The sequence below is a fragment of the Zychaea mexicana genome (assembly GCF_025766255.1).
Source record: "Zychaea mexicana strain RSA 1403 chromosome Unknown BDB00scaffold_32, whole genome shotgun sequence".
Lineage (NCBI taxonomy): Eukaryota > Fungi > Mucoromycota > Mucoromycetes > Mucorales > Lichtheimiaceae > Zychaea > Zychaea mexicana.
In genome coordinates this window covers 40,827-59,485 of record NW_026516695.1, presented here as the reverse complement: position 1 = coordinate 59,485, position 18,659 = coordinate 40,827, and the positions used below count along the sequence as shown (strand labels likewise).

At 41.6% G+C, this 18,659-nt stretch overlaps 4 protein-coding genes across 4 annotated transcripts; 3 read left to right on the top strand and 1 right to left on the bottom strand.

Moving 5' to 3' along the window:
• Positions 1-2,092: 2,092 nt before the first annotated feature.
• BDB00DRAFT_938649 (thioredoxin-like protein) lies at positions 2,093-3,522 on the top strand. Its single transcript, XM_053129293.1, has 7 exons — positions 2,093-2,353; positions 2,436-2,527; positions 2,605-2,717; positions 2,814-2,833; positions 2,920-3,015; positions 3,104-3,264; positions 3,363-3,522. The coding sequence occupies exons 1-7, from the start codon at positions 2,170-2,172 to the stop codon at positions 3,447-3,449; spliced, it is 753 nt and encodes a 250-aa protein (XP_052980121.1). The 5' UTR covers positions 2,093-2,169; the 3' UTR covers positions 3,450-3,522.
• A 442-nt stretch (positions 3,523-3,964) lies between these two features.
• On the top strand, positions 3,965-5,674 carry BDB00DRAFT_871870 (ClpP/crotonase-like domain-containing protein; the record flags this gene model as incomplete). Its single annotated transcript, XM_053126880.1, has 10 exons — positions 3,965-4,054; positions 4,141-4,163; positions 4,265-4,371; positions 4,457-4,539; positions 4,623-4,769; positions 4,878-4,981; positions 5,087-5,157; positions 5,249-5,312; positions 5,388-5,475; positions 5,612-5,674. 10 exons carry the CDS (start codon positions 3,965-3,967, stop codon positions 5,672-5,674), a joined length of 840 nt encoding a protein of 279 aa, XP_052980120.1.
• A 2,386-nt stretch (positions 5,675-8,060) lies between these two features.
• BDB00DRAFT_820961 (ClpP/crotonase-like domain-containing protein) lies at positions 8,061-9,743 on the top strand. The gene is made up of 9 exons (XM_053123347.1): positions 8,061-8,202; positions 8,265-8,371; positions 8,450-8,529; positions 8,611-8,757; positions 8,828-8,931; positions 9,002-9,072; positions 9,185-9,248; positions 9,366-9,453; positions 9,516-9,743. Exons 1-9 carry the CDS (start codon positions 8,090-8,092, stop codon positions 9,576-9,578), a joined length of 837 nt encoding a protein of 278 aa, XP_052980119.1. The 5' UTR covers positions 8,061-8,089; the 3' UTR covers positions 9,579-9,743.
• A 1,971-nt stretch (positions 9,744-11,714) lies between these two features.
• BDB00DRAFT_762730 (uncharacterized protein) lies at positions 11,715-17,778 on the bottom strand (the record flags this gene model as incomplete). The annotated part of the gene is made up of 12 exons (XM_053119350.1): positions 11,715-11,891; positions 11,987-13,711; positions 13,779-13,961; positions 14,064-14,690; positions 14,760-14,923; positions 15,015-15,267; positions 15,381-15,611; positions 15,740-16,219; positions 16,314-16,796; positions 16,894-17,327; positions 17,402-17,609; positions 17,737-17,778. 12 exons carry the CDS (start codon positions 17,776-17,778, stop codon positions 11,715-11,717), a joined length of 5,007 nt encoding a protein of 1,668 aa, XP_052980118.1.
• Between the last annotated feature and the right edge of the window lie 881 nt (positions 17,779-18,659).

Genomic DNA, 18,659 nt, shown 5'->3' with positions numbered 1-18,659 from the left:
AGAAATCGAGCGATGAACGAAGAGCAATGACACATGCTATGCAGGAATATCATCTGCTGTGTCTTTAAGGGAAAAAAGCAAAACTTAATGTTCGGCTGCACCTTTAAGGAACTGCAGCAGGAGCGAGCAATTCAGTAGGTTATCTTTAAAAAGGCTTGCATAAAATCACAAAATAGAAAAAAGATTGGCGTAAAACGATGCATATACGACTACACAGAAGGGTAACAACACTTATGCGCATCAGTATGTACTACGTACAAAACAGATTAGGTTATTGACTTTGGTACGATGAGCACAATGGGTATAACATACTGATTACTTTCCCGGGTATAAACAGCATAATACTTTCATGCTGTCCCTAAAGGCAAAAAAATATATTCTATCGTTTTTATTACAGCAGTATACGTAATATGCAGCCAGCAACACCGTACAACTTTATAAAGAATGTGGATCAAGAATGTACGTTGTATATATACATCCGCGTTGAAGCTCAGGTAATAAATATCGTCGTCGACCGAGATATACTACTCATAAAGTACATTCAAGACGCAAATGATGATGTCTTGCTACACAACCACGATGAACATTCTGATCGAGACACAGTAATCATCTGATAGTACTACTGTATCTGATAGCATTACTGAGTAGAGCTCCACTACTTATGCTCCAAATCCGTTGATGATTACATACTACCGGATCAGTATGAGGAAAACAAACGATTCATGCAGTCGTTGGCGGTTGTGTCACCGAACATTATCATTAATTAACTGATTCGTCTTAATCAATAGGGTATTGGTATTTTGAACCGCCAGTACACCACCTCTAGTCGTATCATATATTACATAAACGACGAAGATTTTTTTCTTCGCGCTAAATGCTGCATTGGGTATGGTGAACGAACCTTGATTTATTTAATTTTTCAGGAACAGTAGTTTTTATAAAAGTACGTAAATCGTCAATTACTACTTTTTTGGTTTAACGCGAAGTTACATCTATTATAATAGCTCAACAGCTTTTGGTAAAGTACAAATAGTAAAAAATTCGATCTCGTCGGTTGATGGAGATTTATAATGTTTCTCTTGGTCCTATGACATGAGTTTCTTTCTTTGCTCGTTGCGAGATCAAGAAAATACCTTCAAAATAAAATGGCATCATAGACTTCTTTTACCCACAATTCAAGTTGTTTCTTCTTTTTACACATATTCAATATTGACGTGAACGGTCTCCTGAAAGTCTACTTTATATATCATCTTCCTGCCGTTCATTCCTCCTGTCGTTACGTTTCTCCGTATCATCAGTGAGCTTGTGCAGTGAAAAACAAGTAAGACAGCAGTAAACAGCACTAGATCTACAACAAGCGAATGTTATCTGATGTACTGTACGTAATGGTATTATTCGTTGTATATCATAGGTAAATAATGATGTGCTTAATGGTACTATTCGCTGTAGACAAAAAATAAATAAAGAGATGGAATCTAGCTGTTCTCATCAAATACAAAATGGCTATATAATTGCTCACACATGGCAGCGAGCAGTGATTTGTTGTTTTATATGTAGTAAGCTGGCTACTGATGCAAAGCCCATATATCACGCAGCACATCGATCATGTGTGTAGCTCGTGTTAGCGTGGGAAGTGGGGCTGGGACGATGATGTGTGTACACGTATGCCTGCCGTACTTGTTCATATGCGCAGAAACTCTTTCTCGACAATCTTCCGCGATAAGGCACCGAACATTATCATCTTGTTTTTACAACATTAGGTCGTCTATTTAATGTTATCAACAGCGAAACTGTTGTCCTTCATAGCTTAAACCATAAGACTGGTAAAAAGAATATATAAGATGCTGTTGAAGAAAGATGCGCTACACCGCGCTTCCACGAAATAATAAAAATGTATGAGAAATGCTCACAATTGAATCATATAGATTGTATCTACAAGAAGAATTATAGTTGTTGCTGAGCAGCAATATGATAGTTGGTATTAATGGTGCCTATTGTAGTACAACACTCTCGTGGCCACGCATTTTTGACAGACGTACTAGTGCCAAAATTGAATCGGAGAAGCAGCACCAACCCCGGACTAATGAATAGTAAGCGACGCGTTGGCATCAGTTGTATAAGTCTTATTGTGGAAGTCTCTTCATTCATACATAATAACTTTTTTTAACAATGTTCGCTTTGCGTCGTGTCGTTACTGCTGCTGTCACTCCCCGTGTTGCCCTTGCAACTCGCGCTGCTGCTACTACTACTGCCCGTATGGGCGCTATGCGTCCTGCTGCAATTGCCGCTACCCGCAACGCGTTCTACTCGTCAGCTGCTGCTCCCGAGCCTAGAAAGACTGCTACCGTCCAACGTAAGAGATCATATTTATTTGTGAATGATAGCTTACAAAAAGGACATGGCGGATCTATAATACTGAAGATCGAACTTTATAGATGCTGCTCCTCAATGGACGGCTCAAGCTGTTGTTGACGGCACGTTCAAAGACTTGTCCCTTTCTGATTACAAGGGCAAATTCCTCGTCATGGTAAAATAATCATTATTTTTATAAAAGCACTTTTTGAGTACTTTCTAGAACTGATATGTTATGGCTGCTTATACTAGGTCTTCTATCCCGCCGACTTTACCTTTGTTTGCCCCACTGAATTGCTTGCCTTCAGCGACCGCATCGAAGATTTCCGCAAGCTTGGTGCTGAAGTTGTCGGTATCAGTGTCGAGTAAGTCTTTTCTTGTCTCTTCTTTCATGCTATCAATGACGGTTGGGGAATAAAAACTCTAAACTGTGGTTTTTTTTCTAAAACGATTTCATTCAGCAACGCACACTCCCACTTGGGTAGGTTCTCACAAAAAATAAAGGATTAGGTCAAGAGAGAAAAACTCGTTGAAAGGGGCGGTATACTAACATTTCTCTTCTTCCAGCATGGACCAACGTACCCCGCAAGCACGGTGGTCTCGGAGATATCAAGATCCCTCTTGTCAGTGATATCAAGAAGGAATTGGCCACTGACTATGGTGGTAAGTGCTGTACTGGATCAAAAAATTCACTGGATTAAGGGGAGGGAGCGAGCACACAGGTTTATTGAAATTGTTTATTACATTATAGTTTTGATTCCTGAGGAAGGCTTGGCTTTGCGTGGTCTCTTTGTCATTGATCCCACACAGACCCTTCGTGTCGCTCACATCCACGATTTGCCTATTGGCCGTTCGGTTGATGAGACTTTGCGTGTCATCGAAGCCATCAAATTCACTGATGAGCATGGCGAGGTAATATTTCAAATCAAAATGAAAGAAAGGACAGTTGATGGAGTCTTTAGAATGAGATATGTGTGCTTACACCCATTATCCTTGCTCGGACCTTATAGGTTTGCCCTGCTAACTGGCAGAAGGGTGACAAGACCATCAAACCTAATCCCAAGGATTCGCAGGAATACTTCAGCGCTGTCAACTAAGAAAAACCTAATTTTTTTTTGATAATTAATAATAAAAACACAAGAATTAAAACAGCAGGCGTGTGATCACACTAGATTGCTGGCGGAAGAGGAAGAAAGGTTTGTGTGTGACCAAGAAGCAGGGAACCTTTCTGACCCAGTCATTGCTAATGCCGAATCCCTTGACGGGGTAACAAAAATCCGGTTAATCATTATTTCAACGCACCGCCTTGGTCACATCTCGGCACAGATGTGATATCTGTAAGCAAAGCCTATACATGGGCTATTAGTAATAGAGCCAGTCATATGCATCGAGTGGTGGTATTGTTTTTTCTGGGGTTGCGAAGGAAAACGTGTGCGGTATAGCTGTGCATCTTCGAATAAAGCACCTTGACGGTATTTTGCGGGGTATTAGTTGGAAATTGCATTACAAAGTCTAAATCAAAAGTATAAAAGAGTCCTGCTCGACTCCCACCAGGAACACAGAACTCAGTTTTCTTTTCAAAATCGATCAATAACCCACATTTATACAAGCAATGGCACAATCTCCCAGATACCAATACGAAACAGTCAAGGTTCAAGTTTTCCCTGATGGCGTTGCTCATGTCGAGCTGAATCGCCCCAAGGTGTGTGTGTGTTATAAATTTTCTGTTACGGCCGAGTTTCCCCATATATGCTGACAATCCAATTCTCTTTTTGATGTGTGCCTAAGCGTCTGAATGCTTTCAACCATGCGTACGTTCATATTTTAAAGTGCAACACAATCACGTAGCAGTACAAATTTTATTCACATCCGCTCACTCTTATGGTGGCCATGATGTATATCATATATGTAGATTGATTCGCGATATTCTTCAAGCTTTCACGGATATTGGTAATGACAGCAACATTCGTGCTGTTGTTCTTTCCGGCTCAGGCCGCTTGTTTACTGCCGGATTAGATCGTAAGTCTTATTAATCAAAAAATATCATTAGCATTGGCGTTACTCACAGTCTAACTTATTGTCATAAAAAATAATCGAAACCTAGTGATGGAAGGTTCTGCCAAGGAAAAGATTCCCGAAGATCTAGATGTTGCCAGAAAGGCTTTCGCAAAACAAGCTGGTCTCAGAGTAAGCGTTCAAACTATTATTTAAAGTATGATACCTGTTCGCACATTCATTGTCAATAACTAACGATACGGACTTTATGGTAGCATTTCCAAAACTCAATTTCTTCCTTAGAGAAATGCCCAAAGCCTGTCATTGTCGCTTTGCATAATGGTGTCATCGGCGCCGGTGTCGATTTGTGCACCGCCGGTGACATTCGTTATGGTACCAAGGATTCATACTACTGTGTCAAGGTATATTTTATAATATCTCAAAGTTTATGCGCATCGATCAAGTCTACTGTAAAGCTTATGTACACCTTATAACATGCATCTGTGTCTCCACTTCTCATTGATTACTAGGAAGTCGATGTTGGTCTTGCTGCTGATGTTGGTACTTTGCAACGTTTGCCTAAGGTCATTGGCAATGCCAGTTTAATTCGCGAACTAGCTTACACTAGCAGAAAGTAAGAAACACTCCCAAAGCTTGATACTATCTCCATAATCTACGAAAAGAAGATTTCGATAACTTTACATTATTGTGATAATCGTTGTTGATGAAAATTATGTAGCATGTACGCCGAAGAAGCCCTCCAATGTGGCCTTATTAGCAAAATCTTTGAAACCAAGGAGAAGCTTATTGGTAAACACAATATTTTCATGGTTTTTTTCTCTACTATGCAATACCTCAGTTCTTAATGTCACATTTGATATTTTCCCTAACATTTGAACAGCTGGAGCTCTCGAAACTGCAAGACTTATCGCGTCCAAGTCACCTGTTGCTGTCGTTAGTACTAAGTAAATATCAATCACACTTCTTCTATCATATTGTTATATCGTATGTATCTCACACAGTAACACAAAAAACTGTAGGCACCTATTGAATTACTCGCGTGACCACTCTGTCGATGAAGGCTTGCAATACACTGCAGTCTGGAATGGCGCCATGCTCAATACTGAGGTAAGAATTCTCTATTTCCACAAGCAGATTATATTATGTACATCTTTGTCGCACTGTAGTCGAATGATATCTTACTACATAGTCAACAACAAGAAGGGTCAGATGCTAATATCATTTCCCTGTTCCTCTTTTAAAGGATATTCCCAAGTCCGTTGAAGCTTTCATGAAGAAGAAACCTGCTGTCTATGCTAACCTTTAGATTGCTCCGACTACACCGCATACGCTCACTAAAATGTCCAAGTCAAAGTGCCTTGTGCTCATTTACATGTAATCTGTAGCACAACACATCACCATTTGTGTAAGAACAAGAAACTTAAATATGACATAGATCTCTACCCCTTGATTGTACGTATGCCCATAATTAATATTAAAACATACCGTCACAAAATTATAGGTTGCATGGAACCGATAAGAAGTGGTTTATTAACATAGAAGAAGAAAAAAGAAAAAGAGAAAGCTTCAAACTACTAGGCAGGGTATTCTTCTCTTTCACACTCAAATACTACGAGTAAATCTGGGGTCGCATTCTGGTTGCATTCTGTGGTAGACATTTGTAATACATAATACATTTGTTCGATCTCTTGTTAAAAAAGTATCATAGCGGTGACATTTTTTCGGATATGTAAAACCGTGCCCTTGGAGGTTGTCTGGAGTTGTTTATTTAAGGGCAGAATATGTACCATGTCTGAAATAAGAAGCACGCCGTGAGGTGGTGCTAACTTATTGGCTTGTTTGACAGCTTCGTTACTTACATATACAGTAAGGAAGTGTTAGACAATGATTTTGTGTTGGATTAATACTGTAAAGCAATTCTTTCGTTGTTACTGTTATGAAAATACAATTGTCTTTGAAAATCATGTCTACTGGAGAGTACTTAAGTGCCTTATCCACATTTAGCTCAATTAGCACGCATTTGTGCTGCCGGTTTTCGCCAACGACAATACAGTTCTTAAACAGTATCCTTATTGTGAATCTCATTTTCTATGGCCGTCGGCCACAGTTTTTATCCACTCTCCTATAACAAATATAGCTTTCGTGAATATTTAAAATAGCAAGGACAGTTTAAGACGATGCAATAAACGCTCCAGTTTGCAGCACCTTACATCATCATCATATCATCCATTACTTCCATGCACCTGATCCTATTTAGTCTTAATAAACAAATCTCTAGTAGCGTGATCGCCATTAGGTCGGTTGCCCACATTTTAGCAAATGGAGGACAATTTGCGTGCACAAAAAGCTAATGTATATCTTGAGCTAACGGCCCAAAAGACAAATAGCGCATTAAATCAGTGCTTGGATTGATGCTATTCCAGTTTTTGTTGCCTCTTGTAATATTAAATAAGCAAAAGGATCCGGTCCCTAATGTTTTTTCTTGTTACTGTAAATAGTGGAAAGGTATGTTTAAAAGTGATGAGGATCCTATATGACAAATGTTCAACGTATACCGATCGGAGCAATACACATGCGGAATAAAATACAGTACCTGTAGAAAAAAGAATAATTACCATGGTGTCTGCTGCTATTTTTAAAACACGAGTTCGAAACGTTGAAAGTACTGGCGCATCTCGACGGTGTAGCACACGTTGAACTGAGTCGTCCCAAGTCGTTGAACAGTTTCAGTGAAAGGTAATGACAAGACCTAGTGCAGTAATTTATGCGTCATAGTTTTTTTTATACTTACATTATGCAATGCTCGTATCATTTACAGCTTGTTTGACCATGCATGATTATTGTCGCAAAGGTCATCCCGTAATCTGTCGAAGCTTTCATTACAAAGAAGCCAGCTGCCTAACATAAATCTATCAAAAGGAACATACCCAAGACCGGTCTTGCATGAATCTACAAGTGAAGCTACCTATATTCCATGTTAGAGAAAAGTAGTAGCCAAAGTCTTTCCAACCGCCAATTATCCATGTCAAACCAAGGATTGCAATGCTTTTATACTTGCCTTTCAAAGGTACAATGTTCCCTATTCTTCACACATGTCGTCAGCTACTGTAGCGAAATGCATATATCATCACATCCATACTATATTTTCGGTTATAGTTGCTCAAACAGTTTTCACTGCTTTATACACTCATATCATGTAAGGAGACATCCTTACCTTCTCAAGCACTAATATTTGTATAGCCAGGAAGCTGTTTGTACGATCACTGTTATTACTTTGACCAGTAGCCTTTTTTCTTCATTTATCGGACCTCTTCCTCTCAAGAAGTGCTGTCGACATAATAAACCAATAATGTAGCAGCTGACACGCCTTCGCGACCATCAACATCTAGAAATGCATTCGATAAGTACACCTTGAGCATCGTCTTTTCTCCATCTGAGAATCGATCCGAAAATTTAGCCAAGGCTCGAAGGAATAGATTACCAACCCCCAGCATCCTTCAAGTTCCTTCATTAAGATTCGGTGAATTACCGCCAAAATGAGAACCAGAAAGCGACCGGAAGTTGAATCGGCGTTTGCGATTGGCTAATGAAGGTACTGGATAAAAGTTTCGCGTTAAGCGAAGCATGCGCAGATTATCAATGACAAATTACTTATGAGTGGGGAATCCCTTTCTATATCACTTTTCTTCCCTTCTTTCTCCACGCATACTTTCTCTCAATAATGGCAGCATCTGCAAAATACCAATACAAGAATCTGAGAGTTCAAGTCGTTTCTGATGGCGTTGCCCACGTAGAGCTACACCGCCCTGAACGGCTCAATGCAATCAACGAAGCGTAAGTCCTGTCACTTCTTCACCCGTTTTCAAGAAGCTGTTATAGCTTATTTTTTATATTAGCCTAGTTGAAGATATTCGTGTATGCTTCAATGACCTTGGCAAAGATTCCAGCATCCGTTGTATTATTCTATCGGGATCTGGCCGTACTTTCACAGCTGGTCTTGATTGTAAGTTACACCCTTCTATTCTTTTGCAAGTACGCTATCCAAATAAAGAAATGCGTTTTTCTGACCAATCAATTTTAGTCAAAGATAACTTTTTGCTCAAGGAGGAACCTGCTGTCGATGTTGCCAGAAGAGCTTACCACAAGCGGTTTCATATTGAAGTGAGTAGCATCTTTTAGAGAAATGAAAAGCATGAGTTCATTATTATTCTCATCAGCGTGTATGTCTTTGATAATGACCAGTGGTTCCAAAGCGCCATGTCTGCACTTGAAAAGTGCCCGCAACCAGTCATTGTTGCCATGCATCAGGGAGTTTATGGCGTCGCTGTTGACTTGTGCACTGCTGGTGACATTCGCTATGGTACCAAGGATTCCTTCTATACTGTTAAGGTAACGTATTGCCGAGATTATATTTGCCATTAAACATTAGGACGGGGTACTTAACCATTTGGTATACTAGGAAGTAGATATGGGGTTGGCTCCAGATGTAGGTACTTTGCAGCGTTTGCCCAAGGTAATCAACAGCGAAAGCTTAGCGCGTGAATTATGCTTCACAGGACGCTTGTAAGTATTTCATCATTTTATGCTGCAGCTTTGCTAAACTGGTGTACTAAATTGATATCCTATCTAATAGGATGTATGCCGACGAAGCTTACAAATGTGGTCTCATTAGTAGAATTTTCGAAAACAAGGAGCAAATGATTGGTATGAGTTGTTTTAATCACTTCTTCTAGAGTAGAATAAGCCAGAAATTATATCGATATGATATCCTTATCATGCATTTATAGCTCATAACCTTCTTTTTGAACTCTATTAGAGGCCGCTTTGGAGACAGCTCGTATAATTGCCAGCAAGTCGCCTGTTGCCGTCGTCAGCTCCAAGTAAGTTGTTAAAGCAGGCCTAAATATCTTATAGGCGAACCCTTATATACTCATGTTAAGCGTTGGAGATGTTGTGATGTTTTCATTGTGCTCACCGTCTATGACCAAATTGTCTAGACATCTGTTGAATTATTCCCGCGATCACAGCGTCGACGAAGGCTTACAATACACCGCCGTTTGGAATAGTGCCATGTTGCAGACTGAGGTAGTACACCTTGTTTCGTCCTCTTAATCGGATGATGACAATTGATGCCTTTCTCTTTGTAGGATATTCCTAAATCCATTGAAGCCTTCCTGAAGAAGAAGCCAGCTTCGTACTCTAAGCTTTAAAAATCAGCATTGACCGAATTTAAAATTAACATTGATTGAAAGCGAGCTACTAGATGTCTTGTGCTCATAATAACGTCAAGATTTACACTCCTCTTTTAACAGAAATCTACTATTGAGCAGTTTTTTTTTATTGAATCAATAAAGTACGACGCAGTTGCACAGCATACATGGTTATGGTCTCTATTGTATCATTTAAGTACTGTATATACACATACTGTATTAACTAGGTCTTATCGATACGCTCGGCATGATTATCATACTGACAGAAGCCGGATGATGTCTAATTTCTCGCTATTTCACGATATCTCATAGCACGAAAGTGATTTTCTCATTCTCGTTTTTCTCATTCTCGTGTGCCACACTTCAATAAAAGCTGAGCCAAGGGGTAAGTTAAGTCGTACTTTTTTCAATTTAACTATTCGACATTGTGTTTTCGAAATCGTGTATTTATAGCAATAATGAAGTTTGTTTACTGGTATCATTGCTCACTTTTTACGGGTATTCCACTTCCAAAACCTCATTTCCATATGCTGGATAACGCAGTTGACGGATTGGGTGGATGAACGACAGCTGGTTGATTTCCAATGTGAAGATTATAAGCAAAGGAGAGCATTACATATCTATCTAGTATTACAAAAATATAAGCATTGTGCCTGGCAACTGAAGATTCAATGGTGTGCCGATCACATATAGCACTACTATTTTTACGTAGGGTAGCAGACGAGACAAGAGGGAATACTGTAACTGGACGAAACATGAACAACATGCACTGTGTCACGTTTACAATACAATTTGGTAAGACTCGGTTGCATTAACCGTTGCCTGGTTGTATAAGACGACAAGTGCTCCCAGGTAGTTTTTTGTGATTGTTTAGTAAAGTTAAGACTTGCTCACCATCAGCCGGTAGATTGCGTATAACAACGTAATGTGCCATTGCTGCTGTCGCTGTTAAGCTGTCGTGCTTTCTATCCAGCTGGGATACCACACAGGAGACCTTGTTAACGTCAAAGTACGAGGTTTCGAGTACGTTAAGAGACCCGACTTTGACAATCGAGACGCATGGTAGTCTCTGGCAAAGGGGGATGATGTTCAGATGGCTGATATTCGGTTTTCCCGTAAGAATGCGGTTGGACTCTTCGTTTTATAGAATAAATTTGTCGTATGAATGGATCAGTCAATGCGGAAGCAGTAAAACGACGGATAGGTTGGTACCTTAGCATATGCCCAGCGTTTCTTCATAAACGAGCTCTAAGCGATTCGAGACAGATTTGTGAACGATGAAAGGATATTTCCTAGTTGTGGTTTTTGTTCGCACTCGAGCACAAGCTCTGTAAGCGCTTCCGCCACATATAATTATGTAATACTTAAAAACGATGCCCATATAAAAAAAACCAACAATTTCGTTTATGAGATAACATATCCTTGATAGCTTTATAGCTATTCTCGCTGCGAAAACTTCGAAAATTGTCATTGCTTACATCACTTAGAGACACAGTTCGAGACAAGCGTAGTTCATACAGCAGTCCATTGCATTCAAAACAAACGCCGGTTCCCAATAACTGCAATGGCTATGAACTTTGTCCACTTAAGCCGTTGAACGTGTGAAGCGATGTTGCAGAGGAATTGAATGATATTAGATTAATGCCTTTTCCGACAAATTTTGACATATTGCCAGCCAACAGAGGAGCACGATTTTTATTCTATATGCTTTTAAACAAATCTATATTTAATAGTACTATGGTAGAGCTAGTTTTCATCATTTTCAAAAGTTACCGTGGAGCAGTCTTTGTAAACTTCAACACGTACTAGTATATGCCATTCTCAACACGCAAACATCACAACAGATGAAACATATATCGTGATATCTGATTTCTATACGCGCAAAATATGGTAGTTTAATTTTTATAGAACAATGGTAGTGTGATTACAGTAGAGTTTTTCTGTCTTGACGGATCAAGAAAGGAGGGGGTAGTGGATATCGTAGTTGTCGTGATAGAGGTGACCTTCATATTTATATGTTCATACAACTTGTATAAGCAAGTTTGACGGGGAGTGATTGATAACTAAATGTTGCGTTAAAGTGGATCGTCGGGAAAACGGCGGCTAAAGCTTGAAACAGTAATGATACCACGCTTCTTACATGCCGGTAAAGTTGGGAGATTGCATCATAGTGGCACCAGTAGGAGCAGCTGTCAACATCAATGGATTACCTAATCCCATAGCGGGTGCCATAGCTTGGGTATTGTTGGCATCCTGTTCCTTCTTTTCAGCCTTCTCCTTCAGTCCGTTCACATCCTTGCCTAGTACATCGATCTAGTTATAGCAATAAGACAAAGTAAGTTTCAATTCGTTATCAATATGCTCATTTATAACAGCTAAAGAACAGAAACCTGGTCCGATGTATATACCTTGTTGGTCTGTTCGCTGAGAAAGTTGATCATATAGGGCATAGAGAAGTCACTCAAGCCATGACGCCACGACAGCTCCATGACGGTATCCGGGCGCATCAAGTCGTAGCAAGTGTATAACATGGCGGCAAAGCACTCACGCTTACCGACTTCGATGAAGTAGCGCAGCAGTTCCTCTGCAACCTCCGCATCCTTGGAGTCCGCAGCTGTTTCCATAGCATCCTTGAATAGACGGTCTTGCTTGGACAAGGCAATTGACTGGCGCCAGCGTCGGTTCTTCTTGTACATATGTGCAGCAATGCGTCGGAACTCCAACAGCTGGTGCTTTTCCAAACGCTGAGCAATATCAATGGTATCAACATTGTCATAATGATCGATTGAGTCCCGGAGGGCTTCGTAGTCTTCTTCTTCAATAAACAGCTCGTTCAATGCACCGTTTACAGCTTTGTTGTTGACATGCTGAACAGATTGCAAGTATGCCCGAATCAAAGGTATGTTGTCAGATTTTTCAAACAACTGGACCACACGTGTATGGTTGATACGGGGTACCATGGATGCCAACAGATCGTTCAACAACATGGGCTGTTCGTTCAAGTAGAAGCGCAAAGCCTTGTAATACAATTCGACGTTGGATACCTTGACAATAATTTCCTTGAATGCAGAGTGCTCCCACGAGTCGGCAGCATGGTCCATCATGGCCTGAACAGCATTGTCAAATTCGTCATAGTGCACATACAAGAACACCAGTTCGCGCCACAAGTGGGTGTCGTTGCAGGCACGAATCACCTTGGGAATATTTATCCGCGAAACGAACAGCTTGAGGTGCTCCATCATTTTTCCGGGTGCATACTTGGAGTACAGGACAGCTAGTTCGGTGAACATGCCCATGTGTGCCCGTTCGAGACCGAGGCCGTCTTCCAACAGCGAAATCAGTTGGTCAAAGTAGCCGTTGCGCTCATAGGTGCGAGCCACTTGTTCCAGTTCTTCGGCGTGGACGATGATATGGAGACCGCAGATCTTGGCCAGACGGAACTCTTGTTGCTCGATACAAACTGCGTTGACCTCCTTCCATACCTTGGTACTGTTAGCCTTGCGTGCGCAATCCACAGCTCCTTGGTAGTCGTTCAAGTGGACCAAGGTGGTGGCCAGGCTGGCATAGTTGGAAATACTTGTATACAAGATCTTGGCAGCCTCAAGCATGTGAGCCTGGAAACACCGGTCACCGACTTGCTGGACTTGAGCAATGTTGGGCGAAGCAATAAAGTCTTCCATATCGGCCAAGCGATCGGTCTTGGCATAGGCGAAGAGCAGCTCGGTTTCGATGTAAGGCTCGCGAGAGTTCTTGCGCGCCAATTGCAAGTAGCGCACCAAGTCATCGTACTTGCCATCCATTTCAGCATGTCGCGTGACCTCCATGTAGTTGGCCGTATCGTTGGCACGAATGTACGAATCAATGGAGTCCTTGATACGCATGTTATCCAACTGGGCCTTGGCAAGCTTGCTCCAGACATCCGCTTCATCGCAACGCTCAGCAAACTCGAATGCACGATCCAAATCACCAATCTTGTCGATCAGAACCATAATAGCATCGCCATTGGCCTTGTACTTCTTGAGGATGGCAAATGCTTCCTCGAACAAGTTTTCGCCAATACAGACTTCAGCAACCTCAGGTGCCTCAAAGTTGTCCAATCGAGAGATATAATCCATGACTTTGTCTTGGTCGGCCTACAGTCAAATTCGAAATTTGAGCAAAAGAATACTTTCTCAGGCTTAATTTTAACCTGAAGTTTACCTTGACAGCAGTAAAGATGAGCAAGTTCTGAAGTATCTTGTAGTCGCTGAAAGCACTTTGTTCCAAAATAATACGTTCCAGCAATTCAATGAGCTCGTTGGGCAAGTCTGCAGCCATAAACGCCTTGACAGTGACCGACACATCTTCAGGATCAGTGCATTCAGGCAAAGCAGTAGCAACGATCTACATGTAGTCATATAATTAGTTAGTGACCAACTCGTATAATCACGCCAAGACCAATCTTTGTATGTCATTATCTCCCATCCTTTTGGTTTGTTTGTGTACCTGATCAATGACTTCACGGCGGTTTTCATTGGTCTCCTTCAAGACATATTGCCAAAGAGACAAGTCACGACGACGAACAAGGTATCGGGCTTGGTGCTTGAACATGGCGTTTTCACTTGTGATATGGATCAGCTCATAATCGCATTGTCCCTTTTCATAAGCAATGAAGGCCAGGTAAGGATCACGCTTTTCGCAGTATTTGCCAATTGTGCGCGGTTCGTAGGATTCGTTCTCCTTCAAGAAGGGCTCGGGGTTGTTGTTTGTGTCAATGAAAATCTTGGCCAAGGCATTGTAAACTGCGCGGTCAGTGCTACCGTCGGTTACGCGCATGTTGAGCCAAGGCAACAACAGCTTCAAGCGATTGCGTTGTTCGACTTCATCGCACAGTTTGCCCACATCCAAATCGCCCTTGACAGACATTAACAGGCCTTTGATAACGTCTTCGTCGCAGCCCACATCCAACAGGCCACCAATGACTTCAGGGGTACGCGAAGGGTTGACTTTTTGCACGTAAACTTCAATATACTTTTGAAGGTTGTTGTGATACAAATAGAGGACCAGATCGTGGACAAAGTTGAATCGGTCGCACACAATGATTAATGGCAGCTGGTCGGAAAGGCGGGCTTCCTAAGAGGTGCATATCATGGTCAGTTCCAGTATCTCTCACAAGCATTACCATCAGCACAGATAATTTACCTTGAGGAAGTTCTTGACTTTTTCAGCGTCATAGAAATTGCTCTCGCGACAAATGCGTTCAGCTTCACGAACGTTGCCAGTGCGGCAAGCAGCCTGGATGTACTTGAAGTGTACCAAGGGATCCTGGCTGACATTAACGATAGATCCCAAGTAGTAATACAAGCCTAAGATTCCCACATACACACATGTTGCCTATTAGTTTTCTGTCCCCTGATACCATTACTCAACCACCGTTACTATCCAGCTCTAATATACCTTCGTTGCTCTTGTAGCTTTCCAAGAGATCGATCAAGTTGTGTGGTTGCAACTGCTCAGAGTACTTAATTGCGACCTGGACTACCACCTGCAAGTTTTGACGCAAGTTCAAGTTCAACATTTCCCTCAAGCATTCCAAAGTTTGATCCACAGAAAGTGTGCCAAAGTAGCTGACAAGCCACTCCGTATTCATGGTGTGAGTGTATGGAATTACACGCTTGATATCCATAATATCGGTAAAATGCTCCAATGCCTATAGTGAACCGTAATGTTTACACGACATTATAAGTAATTTTAAACACATGAATATGTATATAAGCATACGTGTTTTCTTGTATCCTAACAGTTCTTAGAAAAAGCACTTACACGTTGATATAATCCGGCCTTTTCACACATGGTACCGACAATGACGCGATCATAATGGGTGAGCATACCGGCGCCCAAAATGGCATCTGCAACTTGAGGCGCACGTTCCAAGTTCATTTGAAGGACACGTGTTTGCAGATGAGCATTCTTCTCGTTATTATCTCCCAAGTAGTCCACCAGGAAGGAAGTGGCTTCTTGAAGATAATTTTGCGACATGAGCACATCCACGACCTGATTTAAAAGAGAATGGAAGTGGTTAGACCAAATGATTAGAAAGAATACATAAACATAACAATAGTAAACATGTAAACAAACATGCAGGTCCGAAAAAACAACGCCGAACGTAGCTTTTCAATTACCTTATCAGCCTCAATTAATGGTCCATTTTCATCATTGATCAATTTCTGGGCGAAGTCGACAACGCTATCCTTATCGCTGCGACAAATGTTAAAGAGCAACGAAGAGTAGTCGGGAGTGTAACCGACGGTCTTTGCATATGCGACAATCTTGTCGTATTGGCGGTTTTCAGCGAAACAGACCACTACCTTGTGTGGGACATTGGCGCGCAAGTAAACGGATAAAGCCAACTTGGAATCATACTGACGAACATAATCACCCAATTCTTCACTGCACTCCAGCTTGTCTTCCTTGAGCCATTTTTCAAGCAACGGTTTGCGGTTTTGTTGCAAAATGGGCTTTGCCATTTCCAAGGATTCATAGCGGTTCAGACCACCCTTCTCCAACAACATGCCAAAGTACTGGAGGATTGGCGAGAGCTGATTGGGCATGGCTGACAGTTGGCGGAATCGTTCAATGGTGTCGACAGTACGCAAGATACCCTGAATCGTAATGTTCTTCTTGTTAGCTTTCTTGAACATCCCATACTCTTGATCCGTTTAACTCTATCTGTACTCTCAATTTTTTATTTACTACCCTTGGTGAGTTGGCGGCAATTTTAGCGGCATCGCCATAAGCGCCCGACGAAAACAGTTGGTTAAATCGGCTGATGCAAAGATCATCTGCACCTGGAAGGCCGCCACGACCTGCGAGCTTAAGAGCCAGTTCCGTGTTGTTCAGCGTATTGACAATGTAAGGGATGATGGTATTTTCATCGAGAGAAACCGACAGGACCTGTCCCTTCTTGTTGACACCAATGATACCAGATGTAGATTCGTGATCGGCCGTGACAAACATGGTATCGCCGCTGATGCGGTTCATGAACAAGCAAGTACCCGTCTCAAGATCGTAGATGTGGATAAAGCCCATTTTTGTGACAAGGTACACTACGCCGTACTTGGCACCGACTTGCATCGATACCGGGAAATCTGCATTGGCTTCAGGGGGGAAAAAGACCTCGACAGTCTTCTTTTGGAATGGCGGGTTGCCCTCTGAATGATCCACTTCAATGATTTGGAGCTATTAATCATAGTTAGAAAAAATAGGTTCACGCCGCTTGTTGACTGGATGCTTATAATATATGCCTATATATATATATGCATATATATATATATACCTTGGCAGCACCGGTTGCTGATCGAACGGCAAAGGCAAACAATTTGGTTGGATGAGGAGCGTCTTCCATCTGGATGGAAGCAAAAGCAGCAGCATGACCTTCGATAGGCTGGCTAACGCCACGCTCTTTGGAATAGAGCTGCATAGAACCGACCACGCGTCCTTGTTGAGCCGCAATGCCGACCAAAACCATCCATTTTCCATCCTCGGAAGCGCGATAATTGATAATCTGGCAGCCAGCTAAATTGGCATGTCGATCGAAGACTTTGACCGGACCCGACGTTCCCTCAATGGACCAGTGATACACCGAGGTGGGTGTGACAAGTCCAATTGTCTTTAAATCGAGCCATTTCCAAAAGGTAACGTCCTCGTGCATTAAATGCGACTTGATTTTACTTCTTGTTTCGAGATTGAATACTTGTAACTGTTGCTGGGCTATTTTAAAAATGTCGATACATGAGAATGTTGACACCTCCATCACTCAATCCAGACGAGCACGTGTCATTTACCTTTCAACGCCATGATTTTGCTAGTTGGATGCATAATCACAGAGTCCGCCGTTATCGGTCGTCGCATCATTTCGTTATTGTTGGCCAAGTCAATAATAACAACATGGTTGGCACCGTTTACTTGCTCGCGTACGCATACGAAGCGCTCGGATTCCAGCGTAAGCGTGCTAAAGCTAATGCTCGCAGCATTGACACCTAATGCTTGTAGCTAGAAAAGTCACGGTGGTCCAACACCGAGATGAAACGACCCCTCTCGACGTTAGTCACGGTTATCTTCGAGAGACTCAATGTTGCCGTTTTCTTGTTTTTCATAAAGAGGCATACGGTTTCCATACCTGAGCATGCTCCTGAAATTTGATGGGCAGCTGTTCGGCCATGGTTCCGGGGAGTGGAGTTGTATAAATGTGTGTGGTCGAGATGTGTGGTATGAAAATGAATAAAACGCGTGTTTAAGTAAACGATATACCCGGGGAAATTATACTATCAAGTGGCAACGATAGGTAGGGAAAGAGGGTAGGGTTCTAATGGTCCCTGCAAATCTGCCAAGAACGACGAGTTTATGTGGAAGAGCTGTCTGCTGTTGTTGCAGGCTCGTTCACGAAGTCTCGAAATCCCGCCTTTTTTCCTTGTTTGGAATGGCCCGCTTTTATTTTCTCCAGCCCACACGTTCATCTCCAGCCTTATTTTGCCCCGAATCCACTCAACTAGACTGTATGTACTGCTTACTACTAAAATGACAGTGATGGCGCGACCGTTCTTCTTTTTTTTCTACAACAAACATCGTATTTCAAAACTATCAAATAAATAGTAGGTTTAATTGGGCAGTAACGGTTCATCTTTATTGTTCGGCCATTCTATTCTACGACTGCTGTTGTCAAAACAAGCAACTATCTTTAATTGCTATATCTAGTGCTATATAGTCGATCAAAGAGAATGTAAGCTTAGCGAAAAATAAGTTCTTTGTGAAGCAAAGATATAATGTTTGGAAAAGACGAAGTTGCGGCAAAATTCGTTTACATATTTTGGTAGTCCAATTAGTCATGGAATACATAGCACCGCGCAGGAAAAAACCACTCCTCATAATAATATCAAGAGTAGTACCGGTAACACCTTCATGAAGTATAAAGTACAGCGGAAGATGCATCGTTATTAGCTGAGAAAACTTGATAAGAAAGTAGAAAAGTCTCTTTTTCCTCCCTACCACTCATTATGGAGAAAACAACTTTTATAAATAAACATCCGTAACACGACATAATAG

Excerpts from the sequence above, each read along its gene's own strand:
- BDB00DRAFT_938649 (XM_053129293.1), top strand. The coding sequence starts at position 2,170 with ATGTTCGCTTTGCGTCGTGTCGTTACTGCTGCTGTCACTCCCCGTGTT. Across the intron at positions 3,016-3,103 it reads ATTGGCCACTGACTATGGTG|TTTTGATTCCTGAGGAAGGC; the intron begins GTAAGTGCTGTA and ends ATTACATTATAG. Across the intron at positions 3,265-3,362 it reads TCACTGATGAGCATGGCGAG|GTTTGCCCTGCTAACTGGCA; the intron begins GTAATATTTCAA and ends CGGACCTTATAG.
- BDB00DRAFT_820961 (XM_053123347.1), top strand. The coding sequence starts at position 8,090 with ATGGCAGCATCTGCAAAATACCAATACAAGAATCTGAGAGTTCAAGTC. Across the intron at positions 8,372-8,449 it reads TTTCACAGCTGGTCTTGATT|TCAAAGATAACTTTTTGCTC; the intron begins GTAAGTTACACC and ends AATCAATTTTAG. Across the intron at positions 8,530-8,610 it reads ACAAGCGGTTTCATATTGAA|TGGTTCCAAAGCGCCATGTC; the intron begins GTGAGTAGCATC and ends GATAATGACCAG.